The sequence below is a fragment of the Tamandua tetradactyla genome, chromosome 24 (assembly GCF_023851605.1).
Source record: "Tamandua tetradactyla isolate mTamTet1 chromosome 24, mTamTet1.pri, whole genome shotgun sequence".
Classification (NCBI taxonomy): Eukaryota; Metazoa; Chordata; class Mammalia; order Pilosa; family Myrmecophagidae; genus Tamandua; species Tamandua tetradactyla.
The window spans coordinates 17881078-17894816 of NC_135350.1; the positions used below are offsets into that span (position 1 = coordinate 17881078).

General features: G+C 32.8%; 1 protein-coding gene across 7 annotated transcripts in view; it reads left to right on the forward strand.

Moving 5' to 3' along the window:
* Positions 1-13739, forward strand: part of INTS12 (integrator complex subunit 12) — a 158953-nt gene extending 145214 nt beyond the window's left edge. For all 7 annotated transcript variants that reach the window (XM_077142635.1, XM_077142638.1, XM_077142639.1 and 4 more), the window contains 5 exons: positions 3103-3255; positions 4780-4967; positions 6391-6550; positions 7988-8134; positions 11364-13739. In XM_077142635.1, the coding sequence (XP_076998750.1) occupies positions 3103-3255; positions 4780-4967; positions 6391-6550; positions 7988-8134; positions 11364-11948 (1233 nt within the window). In that variant the 3' untranslated portion in view covers positions 11949-13739. The remainder of the gene's footprint in view (positions 1-3102; positions 3256-4779; positions 4968-6390; positions 6551-7987; positions 8135-11363) is intronic.

The window sequence follows — 13739 nt, forward strand, 5'->3', positions numbered from 1 at the left end:
AGACTTATTTTAATTTAATGATCAGAATTTTTTTAGAAACTGCTGAATGTTAACCATAACTTGCTTGTAATTACTCTCTAATATTTTAAGAATAAAAGATAATAAAGTAAAAGGCCAGGACTTTTACAACAACGTAGACTGAATGTAGCAGGGCAATTTAAGGGGATCTGAGGTATGGATGAACACTGGGAGCAGTGTTGCTCCAGTTTTGTTAAGAGCAAAGTGGCACTGGCAGCTTTATATGAAAAAACATTTCTGTTTTAAACCCCAGCTTACCTCTTGCTACTTATATGAAGATAATAACTTATCTTGTGTATTTACTGTATACCACACACTTTTCTGAATGGAATCATGATAACAATCCTTTGAGGTAGGTATTGTTTATCTTCCTCATTTTATAATGAGGAAACTGAGGTATGTAGTAATTTCATTTTACCCAGCTTTGGTTTTTTATTGGTCAAATGGGGATAAAAAGACTTACCTTGAGAGTTGTGAAAGTTAAAAATGATGAAATATGTAAATAACCTAGTAGTATCTACCAGGTGCATAATGAGCTCTCATACCTTTTTATATTCTCTAATACATACTAAGACAAGCTTTCATGCCCATCTGAAACCCTAGCCTTGAAAATCAAAGTCACTCACGTCCATGGACCTAGGGACCAAATTGGAAAGGGGACAGATAGAACTACACAACTGGCTCCATCAAATCCAGAGTCTGAAGCTTAGTTCCTAGGCTTACTGCCCCATAGTGGTATTTTGTTCTGACCTTTCAGTACCAGCTCCAGGATTCCCATTCGACCTCGTATCTTCCATTCATTCTCAGTCTAGTAGGTTCATTAAGTTCAGATCAACCAAATTAGCATACCTCTACAAAACATCTATCCAATTCATTTTGTTCTGGGTATTGCTGGTATTGGCCACATAGGAAAAACCTATTGTTACTTTAAAAAAAATAAAGCAGTATTTTGAGATTCTAAAATAGAAAGAAATTTATCTATTAAAGCACGAGAAATTTTCTTTTTATTAAAAAGCCTACTGCCCTTAGGTTTCTAACTTATCTTGGTCAGTTTGGAGTAAATACTGTTATGTTTAAGAGCACAGGTTCCTTTAATTTTAGCCTTCAGCTCAACATTTGCATCACTAGAATTTTGTGAGAAGATTGATTTATGTCCTTGTTTCTCAAACTTTAGCATACATAGGAGTCACCTGGAAGTACTCATGTGCTTGCAGATGTTAACAACCAGCCCTCCAAGTGAAGTTCCAGCATGGATATTTACACTAGTAGGCAAAAATGAAATAATGAAGGTGGAGCTTCATTTACTCATCGACAATATGAGCAACTTTTTTGCTGAATTAGATGATAGCTTTCAACTACTAGAAGTCTGTGTCCTCAATTTTTTATGTTACAGAAGCAATATACTTATAAGTTTAATCTACATTATTAACATTTTCTCCATTACTTACTTAAGAAAAAGCCACATAGTAAATAATTTAGGTTTTATGGGCCAGATGGTCTCTGTTACTTCCACCATTGAAGCACAAAAGCACCCATAGATAGTAAAGAAATGAATGGGTCTGGCTGTGTTCCAGTGTAACTTTATTTGAAGAAACAAGTGGTGGACCAGATTTGCCCTATGGTACTCAGTTTGCTAACCCCACCCAGATCTAGACAGTCAGCACAACAGTAAATCAAGCCCTGCTAAGAATAGATATAATGCCCCATTCCTCATCCCTTCTTATTTTTCTTCCCCCTCAGAGATAACCACTACTCTGAAATTGATGTTTAGCATTCCCATTTATGTTTTCATACTTTTATGTATTATTACAGAAAAATAGACTGCTTTCACCTGATCAGGGATGCTCTTCTAGTTTTATTTAGAATGGTGGGCAGTGCCCTCCTTTTTTGAGGAGAAATTCCCAGGGGCTACTATATGCATAAATTTCTATAATATTAACAACAAAATAAGTGTCTGTCAATAAAGCTATAATGTAAGAACAAGGTTAGAAGCTTACCACAATGGAAAGGCAAGTCACAGACTGGAAAAAAATATTTCTAAATCATATATCTAATAAGGGACTTGTGAAAGGAATCTATAAAGAACTCTTTAAATTCATAAGAAAACGAACACCCCCATTCTTAAAAATGGGCAAGAAATTTTAGCTGACGTTTAACCAAAAAAGATGTATGCATAGCAAATAAAGTACGTGAAAAGATGCTCAACATCATTAATTATTAGGAAATGTAATGTATATATTAAAATGTCTAAAATTAAAAAGACTAACTGTATCAAATGTTGGTGAAGATTTGAAGAAGCTGAAATCCTCTTATATTCCTGGTAGAAATATAAAATAGTACAGCCACTTTGGAAGACAGTTTGATGGTTTCTTAGGAAGTTACACATATAGCAACCATTCTACTCCTAGATATTTATTCAAAAGAAATGTATGTGTATTTCCATATAAAGATTTGCACATGAATGTTCATAGCAGTTTTATTTGTAGTAGCTAAAAGTACAAATGACCTAAATATCCTTAATAGGTAAATGGATCAACAAATTGTGGTTTATCCATTCAGTGGAGTTACTATTCAGCAGCGAAAAGGAATGAATTATTGATATACTCAGCAACCTGAAGGAATCTCAGTTATGCTGAGTGAAAGAAGGTAGACAAAAATTAGATTACATACTCTAAGTTCTGTTTTATATAAATTTCTGTAAAATGCAAACTATCTGTAGTTACAGAAAGTACATCAGTGATTGCTGGGGTGTAGAGGGAGAGGAAGAAGAGGATACAGTGATTACAAAGGGCCGCAAGGAAACTTTTGGTGATTATGGATGTATTCGTTATGTTGATTATGGTCATGTTTTCACAGGTGTGTATATATATGTCAAGACTTACCACATTGTGTACTTTAAATAGGTACTGTTCATACATCAGTTGTTCTTCAATAAAGTTGTTTAAAGAAAAGTACTTTGCATTGGCCACAACATTTTGTCTTCATTTTTAACTGAAAACTGTTTAGTTTAATGTCCTATTTTTCTGTGATGTGTTAGATGGTCTGAATGTTTTCTTATGTCTGGCTTTTTATTTTACCTCTTAGGATGTGGAACCACCCAAAATTTCAAGTACAAAAACTATTCCCGTTAAGCAAGAGCCCAAAACGTCACCCAGTCTTTCTTCTGGTAATAATAATGGCAAGGTGCTCACAACTGAAAAGGTAAAGAAGGAAGCTGAAAAGAGGCCTGCTGATAAAGTAAGATTTTATTTTAATCTAGTCAAAAGAAAAAGTAAATCAGTTGTTGCATAGGCAGGAACAATGTTTTATGCTTACTTCTTTTATATAATAGTTGTGCATAATAATTACTTAGTGTATGTATTTTCATAGCTATAATTATTAACTTTTTGAAAAGTTAAGTAAAATTTAGAAATTTTTTTTTAATTATTCACGAGTGTCATTGTTAACAAATATTTGGGCCAAGGGGATGTAATAATTTCGAGTGTAAACTTTAATTTAGAGAGTTTAAGTGGAACCACTGTTGAGAAGAAAGATAAAGACGAAAGAGAAAAAGATATAAATAAATAAACATGAAATTTGTTATGGAATGGCATGCATAAGAAGGGACCTTAGCTTGCTATGGATAATTCTTGGATTAGCTATTTTGGATGATTTCTGCACATATGTAATAAATAAGATTTTAGCAATTAGTGACAGACTCATTTAAAAAACACAATGTGGTAATTCCTGCCCTCAAAGTACAGTGTATCATTCCCTTATATTTTCATAATTTTGCTGATTATCTTCTATTTATAAACTATATTGTGGTGTTTTCTTTGATTTTAAATTTACATAAATGGTAAATTTATATAAATGATGTTTGTGTATGTAACTTGCTTTTTCTTTACTCAGCATTGTGTTTTTGAGATTTATCTACATTGGTACATAGATCTAGATATTTCATTTACTTACCATATATTATCATTATATTATATCATTGTAGGAATAAACCTCTTAATTCCCCTACTAATGAGCAATTAGATTATCCTTTTTCTCTATTCCAACACAGAAATGAGCTGCTTTATATATATCTCTTTGTGCACATGTTAATAGTTCTTTAGGATGTAAACTTATAATTACATGTCATAGGATATGTACATCTTCAACATCACTAAGTATTACTAAATAGTTATCCAAAGTGGGTAAATTTTGTTATCCAAAATAGATAAATTTTGTTATCCACAATTTTTGGCAGTACACACACAGGTGTACCTTTAACATTTAATCTTAATGAGAGAGAGCCAGAATAAGCTTTGAAACAATTATGGCAATGCATTAAATCTGGATGGCTAAGAGATAGTACATAATTCTCTTCAATCTATTTTAAGTAATTTTAGTTCATAATTTAAAATACTTAAAATAAAAAATAGCTTTATCAGTGCTGTGGTCTCCCAATTCAATTCAAAGCATGTGATAGTAAAAAAATAATGAGGCAGTACGAGCAAACCCCATTGAACTTCCAGAATTCTTTGATGGGTAAAATAATTTTTTTTAAAAAAGGAAAACAGATATATGCTAAATTGCTCTACTGTTCTTTTAACAGAATGAATTTAAGTCTTCTACTGATCTTTAGTGCACACATCTATTTCTAATTATGTGAAAATATCTGTAAAATAAACTGGGTAATTGCACACTATCCATCTTAATCACTTCTCAGTGATTTAAAGTTTATTCTCCCACTTTACTTTCATTATCATTTTCTTGACTGGATGCTTTTAATAGGTGAAATCAGACATCAATGAAGGAGTTGATGTTCCAAAGAAACCTAGACTGGAGAAACCAGAGACACAGTCCTCTCCTATTACTGTCCAAACCAGCAAGGATTTAGGTATGGCTGACCTGTCCAGTTTTGAGGAGACCAGTGCTGATGATTTTGCAATGGAGATGGGATTGGCCTGTGTTGTTTGTAGGTAAGTTGTACCTTGCCATAAATTCTTTTGTTGTTTTTAAGGCGCAGACAACCAAAAAAAAGGGTTAGATCAGATCATTAGTTGGGGGGTTTATATTCTGTTTTAATTACTTGGGACTGAGAAAGAGATAAATTGATTACACTTCATGAACTGCTTATATGGGAATTTAACTTCTTAAAATTGTCAAATTATTTTACGGACTGTGGTTTCTTTAATTTATTGTAAAATTTTCTGCATTTGGTTCTAGAAGGAAAGTGATTATTGCTTTATTCTTTAAGAGAAAGAATCTGTTCTTCATGACTCAGTTATTTCTTTTTTTTTTATTTCGAAGTTTGTGTTGCTTTTTTTTCTGGATTACATAAACTCTTATATGTCATTTCCTAAAACGTATTATATCTTTTTCAAAGGATAGAAGAAATGCATCATTTAGATGATATAGGTTATTCTGAGTGTTGTTTTAAAATATGGCTGCATAATTATAAAAAACATTGATAATTCTGCTTTGTAGAAGATGCATTTAAACATAGAAATAACTAGATTTTAAACCCCTTGAAGCCAGGGGCCAACTTTTTAATGCTTAATAGCCTTTAATGTGTAGCATAACAAAAAAAAAATGCCATTTTTATCACTGTTTTCTTCAGAAAAATGTTAAATTCTGGTGCATTGGGATTGAGTAAGTATAAGCTATTGTGAACTTTATAGAGAATAAGTTAATATGCTGAATAGCACTATTTGAGAGAACATCACTGTTTTCATATATATTTGTTTTTTTCAGCCTTTATCTACCATGAAGGTTATCATTTTATAAATTTAAAAAAACAGTTAAATAATTATGAGGTGGAAACTAGTAGCTGTAATGCTTCATCAAGAAACTTATAATAGTGTTGTAAAGCTATCATTATTGCTTTTTGCACTACAGTAATTTGTACTCTTTTGGTACATATATTGCTACATTCTGTTCAGTTGGTCAGACATTTATTGAGCACCATATGTCTGCACAGTAATGTGCTGGGCACTGTAGATAACTGTTTCTGCCTTTAGATAACCCACATGTTAATGAGGAAGACAGAACTACACTCACGAAGTCTAATAGAATTACAAAGAAAGTATTATGAAACTATTGAAGGAGGAGTCAAAGTCTACTACTTTCTCGAAGAAAGAAAAACAAATTGCAAGGATGATATAATATAATTATATTATAGCCAAATATAATTATTAAGGCACAAACTACACGTGTATTAATTACTGAGCACAAGCTTTAAAAGAATGAAGTGTTTATACAGACTGTTTGGGTTTGTTATTTTGCTCTTTGGTTTTCTAGATGGTTTTCCTCTTAATCTATCAAACTTTACCAGAACAGCCCTACAATGGCTTCAGAATGTTGCCTTCCAGAAAGTATAAAGTTTTATGATTATTCTCTTAGGCAAATGACAGTGGCATCTGGTAATCAATTAGTAGAATGTCAGGAATGCCATAATCTCTACCACCAAGATTGCCACAAGCCCCAGGTGACAGACAAGGAAGTGAATGACCCTCGCCTGGTGTGGTATTGTGCCCGCTGTACCAGACAAATGAAAAGAATGGTAGGAATGATATTTTTCACTATTTTAAAGTCTGTAGCTTTTTTGTTGATGTGTACTTTCTAAAACAAACATTTGAACACTTAGAACATTAAAAAAATAAAATTATAATTAAATATAATTATTTAATTGTTTACGTGTCGATTGTATGTGTGCTTTACGTTTCTGTGCCTAAAGATGGGATTATTTTATCTGCATTTTTCTCTGTTCTTATTATTCTAATGTAGACAAACACAGGATTGGAGACCCACAAAATATAAATACTCCTTACTCATTTGTCAATGTATTTATAAACATTTAAAAATACTATTGTACCCTATGGCAGGCGTGCCACGGTGGCTTAGCAGGCAGAGTTCTCACCTGCCATGCCAGAGACCCGGATTTGATTCCTGGTGCCTGCCCATGCACACACACACAAAAACCACTAACCCTGTGGTTAGTGTTGGAATACAAAGTCCTAATCTTTGATGAATTTAGTAAAGGAATATAGACAATATCTATTCCTGATATTAAGCCACCAACCTTACAGTTGTGTACAGAGTCAGTATTCCTTTGTGCTCCCTATTTTTCCATCTCTGTTCCTCAATTTTTCCTTCTCATTGTCTTTCAGAAATGACCCATTTGACCCATGCCTACCTTTCCAGCCTTCTGTCACCATATATATTTATACACTCTGACCATGCCAGGCTGTCATTCCCTAAATCTGTTGTGAACTTTCATTCTTCTATATGGCCCCTTTCTAAGCTTCTTCCTTTCATCTACATACCTTTCATTCCTTATCTGCTTTGCAGATTATCTTAATGTAAATGTTTGAAGGCACAGGGGATGCCTGTTCTACCTTGATAACATGGAAGTTTTTATTCATGAACTTTTCTAAGATGAGTTGGAGTCAGTATGCTATTTCTGCAATGTGGGAAAACCTCAAAAAGGTTCATCACTTACCACTAAATAATCTCTTCTGGTCATTCTGTATTTAAAACTGTATAATTAGTCTGAGCTTTGAGAGACCACCTTTTAACTTCCTTCAGTTACTCAGATTTATACCTGAGAAGAAAACTCATAAGTCTTTGACCATCCATAATGAGAAATAAATGTACTTCATGATGAGTAAAGACAATTGGTTATATATAGATGTTGTTTTATTTGAAACAGTTTGGTTTGTCTCATTAAAATGGTAGTTAACCAGTCTTAATCTGTGGGGTTCTATAGTGTAATATTGTCTATACTGTTTAGAAACGGTTGAAATCTATAAAACCATTAATATGATGGTAAAAATTTGTTCAAGTCTATACTTTCAGTATCATCATGATATTTTTTTAAATCTTCAGCTGTATTTCAATTTGATCAAGGAGGAGTTAGTGCTATGATAGAATTTAGATTTATTCTTTTTTCATGGTCAATTAAGAATTTATATCTAATTTAAACTACTGACTTCTTCAGGCTCAAAAAACTCAGAAACCACCACAGAAACCAGCCCCCACTGTTGTTTCTGTTGCTCCAGCTGTCAAAGATCCATTGGTTAAGAAACCAGAAACTAAACTCAAACAAGAGACAACTTTTCTAGCATTCAAGAGAACAGAAGTCAAGGTATGATACATTCCATTTTTATCTAAGATTGTATCTTAATTTAGGTAACTAAATAATAGTTGCTTGATAACAATTCACTGGGAAACTTTATGTAGTAAATGTTGGAAATTAAGACTGTGTTACTGCTAACATTAGGTAGAAAAGGAGTTTTTCCAAAATAATTACATCTCTAACTCTCTGATTTCCCTTTTTGTCAGAAATAGGACTTATGCACATTCCTGTATGATATTCTTTTCCTAAATTTTTTTAAAAGTATTTTTATTGAGAAACCTTTGCGCACATACAGTCCATACATGGTGTACCATCAGTGGCTCACAGTATCATCACATAGTTGTATATTCATCACCATTATCAATTTTAAAACATTTGCATCACTCCAGAAAAAGAAATTAAAAAAAAAAACCCTCCTTATTGACCACCAGTATTTCAGTACACCCAATTTTTATTTATTTCTTATACTTATTTTTTTACTCATCTGTCCATACCCTGGATAAAAAGGGCATCATACACAAGGTTTTCACAATCACACAGCAGTATGACATTCTTTAACATTCTTATATAGTCACACACTTATCTCTAATCAGGAATTTAGTTTAAATTCTAAATACCTCTGTCCAAAGTAGTATACTGCCTGTACTGATTGGTCCTGTGTTTTGTTTTGTCTTTTTCCCCTATTTATTGACTATTAAAGAGATTTTCTTGCTTTGTGTTATTTTTTCCTTTATTACCATGAGCTTTTATGGTAACTACCTCTTATACTAAGGAACCATATCACCTAAAATTATGCTACATTAGTATTAATATCTTGGCATTTTTATATCATGGAATAAAATATTTTTCTAATCAGAATTTCTATCAGAAGTAAGTTACTGAGTACATGGGTAGTTCAGTGGTTAGAATGCCTGCCTTTCAAGTGGGAAATCTGGGTTCGATTCCCAGACCATGCACCCAAAAAAAAGTTACTTACTAGCGGGGCTGGCCACCATGGCTCAGCAGGCCGAGTCTTCACCTGCCATGCTGGAAACCTGGGTTTGATTCCCAGTGCCTGCCCCTGCAAAAAAAAAAAAAAAAAGTTACTGGGGTTACACATTCCAATTTTAAGTGAAGTACTAAAAATGAAAGAAAGAAAAAATATTTCCCCCAAATTCTCATAAGATTAATGCCAGAAAATTCTAAAAATAGTAGCTTGTCCAAGTGATTATAAGTAGTAAAGTTCAAAAACATGCAGTGATAAAGACTGAATATAAATTACTCTGATAAAGATACTGATGATTTTACTTGCAGATTCTTTTTTATTTAATCCTTTTTTTTATTTAGTCCTTCTTGTACTTTTACCAGGAAAAAGTTGATATCCAAGGACTATCATTATGGATTATTTGTCTTGCAAACACTTGATAAATTGAAATAGAAGTAAAAATAATGTATTGAAAGTAATTAGAGTTACTATATTCAACACTTAATCACTTTTACTAACCTGTTACTCTTAAAGTTTACTTTTAGGAAATCCCATGTGAAATCATGTTATGACAAATTAAGACCTTGAATGTCATGTTTGTTTTGATGAAGGGGTTTTAGTGTTTTTATGATGTAAGTGAATAAATTTTACTGTGAAAAAAATTTTTTTCCCATTTGTATATAAAAAGTGAGTAACTTTCTAACTAGGAAAATGACCACGAAAATATTTATAGTTGAAAATAGTTGAGAAATTTATTTTCTCCACTGAAATACTAACAAAGTACCTGGGCTCCATTGTTTATATTACTTTATTTTTATGTGTTTTGATAGTATTATACACCATCTGTCATCCTGTTGAAAAAGCAATACCAGGCAACAGCAAGCCATTAAAATAAAATGTCAGACACATAGAACTTGCTTTCTTGTTTGTACTTCATAAGTATTGGTCTTTTTAATTACTTCAGATGGGTTTTCTTTTGTAAAATTTTTTGAGAGATCATTTTGCCATATGGCAGACAGTTTTTATGTTTAATAAGATAGAAAAGATAAAAGTTAGCTCTTTCATAACTGAATATTAAAAGTTTACTGCACCTGTGTCCTTTTGCTTTCTTGACTAACTTTTTCTCTCATTACCTGCATGTGTTTCTGTAGGAATTTATAATTTATGTAATGTGTTTCCTTCTCTGAATAACTTTATGCAGTAGTTGTCAAAATACAACTGTCAAAACCCTATCATTTTTCATAGTATGTGAACAAAAATATGGACCCCTTTTCTTATTAAAAATATTAAGATCTCAGAGCATTCTATTTTGATTATTTTTAACATTAGTTAAAAATGTTTACATGCAGTTTTTTCTGAAAACTATTTAATTGGACCTTGAAACACCTTATCAGTTTTTTTCAGAAATCAATTCTAAAATATGACCTGATGTATTGTAGCCATGATCACACCAGTTTTTAAAAAATAGGACACTATTTTTAAGACTTTACCTCTTACTTTTGTGTGAATTTTACACTTTTGTGAGTCTTCTTAAGAGTATGAAAGAAGAGCGTGCCAATGAAAAGTTGAATTCATAATTTGAACAAAGGACTTTTAATGTTCTTGGTATCATTGTCAGCTTCTGATTAGCCAAAGAAGTTAGCTGGAGTATTGAAGTGTTGTACTTTTAAGAAATACCTCTGGGAGTCAGACCTGCACAGTATGTTACTGTGTAGCCTGTGAGGCTAGTAAAATCTTTTATACAGAAGCAGGGCTCTCTTATGTGATAGTTTCAGCGGAAGCATGGACAAGTTGTGGAAACAGTTATGAGACATTTTCTTTTTAATATTTTAGGAGGGTTATATACTTATAAGTAGTTAATTTTGAACATCAGTATATTTTTCAGTGCAATAGCTATTGCACTGAGGTAGGTAATACCTTTTTCAGTGAAAAACTATTTAAGCATTAAATCTAATTTTGATATGTCTTATAACAGAATCTAAAATTCTGAGATTCCAGATTTCTTTTTTGGAATTATTAGAACAAGAGTATAGATTCCAAAAATTTCTGCTTTGAAAATAGTAACCCCACTAATTGTGCATAAATTTTGTTATATTTATTTTTTTCAGATTGGTTTCATAGGAACCTAATTTTTATGGTGTGATTTAAATTTCTTGTCATTATTTTGGTATAAAAATGTATGAATTAAACTTGTTATATATTCAAAACATTATATAGATATTGATTATACTTGGTTCTAATGTAGTATTTAATTTATCTTATTATTTTTTTTAGACATCTGCTGTTATTTCAGGAAATTCTTCTAGTACCGGTGTTTCTTCTTCAGTAACTAGTGGCCTAACTGGTTGGGCAGCTTTTGCAGCCAAAACCTCTTCTGCTGGTCCATCAACAGCAAAATTGAGTTCAACAACACAAAACAATAGCGGGAAACCGGCTCCTTCATCAGCTAACCAGAAGCCTGTGGGTTTGACTGGTCTGGCAACATCATCCAAAAGTGGAATAGGTTCCAAAATAGGTTCCAGTAATAGCACTACGCCCACTGTACCTCTGAAACCACCTCCACCTCTTACCTTGGGCAAAACTGGCCTCAGTCGCTCAGTTAGTTGTGACAATGTTAGCAAAGTAGGTCTTCCTAGTCCTAGTAGTTTAGTTCCAGGAAGCAGCAGCCAACTAAGTGGGAATGGAAATAGTGGGACAGCAGGACCTAGTGGAAGTGCCACCAGCAAAACCACTTCAGAATCGAGCAGCTCTCCCTCAGCATCCCTCAAAGGTCCAACTTCACAAGAATCACAGCTCAATGCCATGAAGCGATTACAGATGGTCAAGAAGAAAGCTGCCCAAAAGAAACTCAAGAAGTAATGTGATCAAGTAGGTTTTTATATCACAATACCCTAAAGATGAAAATCTCAATATTAGGACAAAAAAATGTAACATGCTTTAATTTAATAAAAATCTTCACGATCAAATTTCTGTTGTCTTACCTTAAAGTGCTAAATAATATTTAGTGAAACTTAGAAACCTTTTTGTTTTAAACCTCTTTAACATTTTTATTTTAACACTTTCCATAGTATATGACAACAATGATTAGAATAGTTATATCTCAGTGAGAATATCTAGAATCCCAGAAGATTGAAAACACATGTTAATTTAAAGAAAAAGATAATAGTCTATCTTCTAGCACTGTTCCAAGAATTGATCCTGTGAATAAGGTGCCTTATAGGATGAAGGATGGCCCATATAAAGTTTACTACTTTTTCCTCTCAACATTCTCGTGTTCAATATCGGTCCTCAACTTCATTTCAATTAATTTTCCCTCTCTGTTCAATTAATTCGTCCCCCCCTTTCTGAAAATTAAACTTTCATAATTTATTTCTTATACCTTTTTTATCACCTCATATCAGTTACTTAGATATGTCCATTTCTTTCAACAGATTGTGAACTACTGTGCCCTTTTAATATGTTAGTTTCCCCACGATGTCGGTGTAACGTATGCACATAGTATATACTCAATAATTGTTGAATTTTGACCCATCCTAGCTACACACATTCCCTGAGAATTCTTGAGAAAAATACTCATTTTCAGAGAGTTCTTGTGAATGTATAAAATTCTTGACTTTACACACAGCTTCTTCCTATGCTAAAAATGTTATAGCATGTTACCTAATTTTAGTTAACTTTGTATAAAAGAAGCTCCTATGTAATGATTTATTCTTTTGATTGTTTCGAAGTATGTGTGTATACATTGTGAAGTCAGAAAGTGTGAAAGGTCTGAGTTGTTGCCTTATTTGCAAGATAGCAAATTAATGTGCCACACTTTTACATATACATTCAGATAGACATGAACCAATCTGTTCATGTCTAGATCTGGGAAACAAGATTGTTTATTACAGCAAAATGCAGCAACCAGATTCATACCTAAATTGAATCCCAATCCCCAAGCTGAGAGCCTCGTGATCTGCTTATGTAGTGGGTTTGCATCACAGGAGAGAAGAAGCAGAATTAAGAGACTTGAAACTGTTATAAGCTACTAGCACCTACCTATCCTCATCTCCAGAAAAAGAGAGATTACTCATTACTGGGAAATGTTAGCAGATATGTCCAGGAAAGGGGAGGAGAGAGCTTTACATCTCTAAATCTCTCCAGAGGACTCTATCTTTAGGAAGGCACTATGTCTAGCTTCCTAGGCTGTCAGGCAAACATCTTTATTTTGTTTTTGTTTTTGTTTTTGTTTTGTTCAGAAGGCCAGGATCATGCACAGTCATGAAATATTCATGGAAAATTATTTCTTGACATATATACACACTTGTGTTGCCAATCATTATACAAAGTCTTTTGTTATTCAGGAATATCTGATTTCATCCAGAAATTGGAAGTCCAACAAATACCCACGTTCACAAGACATTGAGCAACCTTGTTCTGCCAACTTTGTGTACTATAGGCAATGAAGTTACTGAATCTTCCACCCTGTAAAACCTTTAATCTCAAACCCTCACTCTTAATCCCTATATTTTTCTAACATCATTATTCTAAAATATATTTATAAATGATCTCTGTGATGAGAAATTTTTTAAAATTAAGCTTGGTCTTTTTCTAAGGAAAGATACTATTTTAAACTCTTCTGCACTATTAAATAATGGCACTGTTATGCTT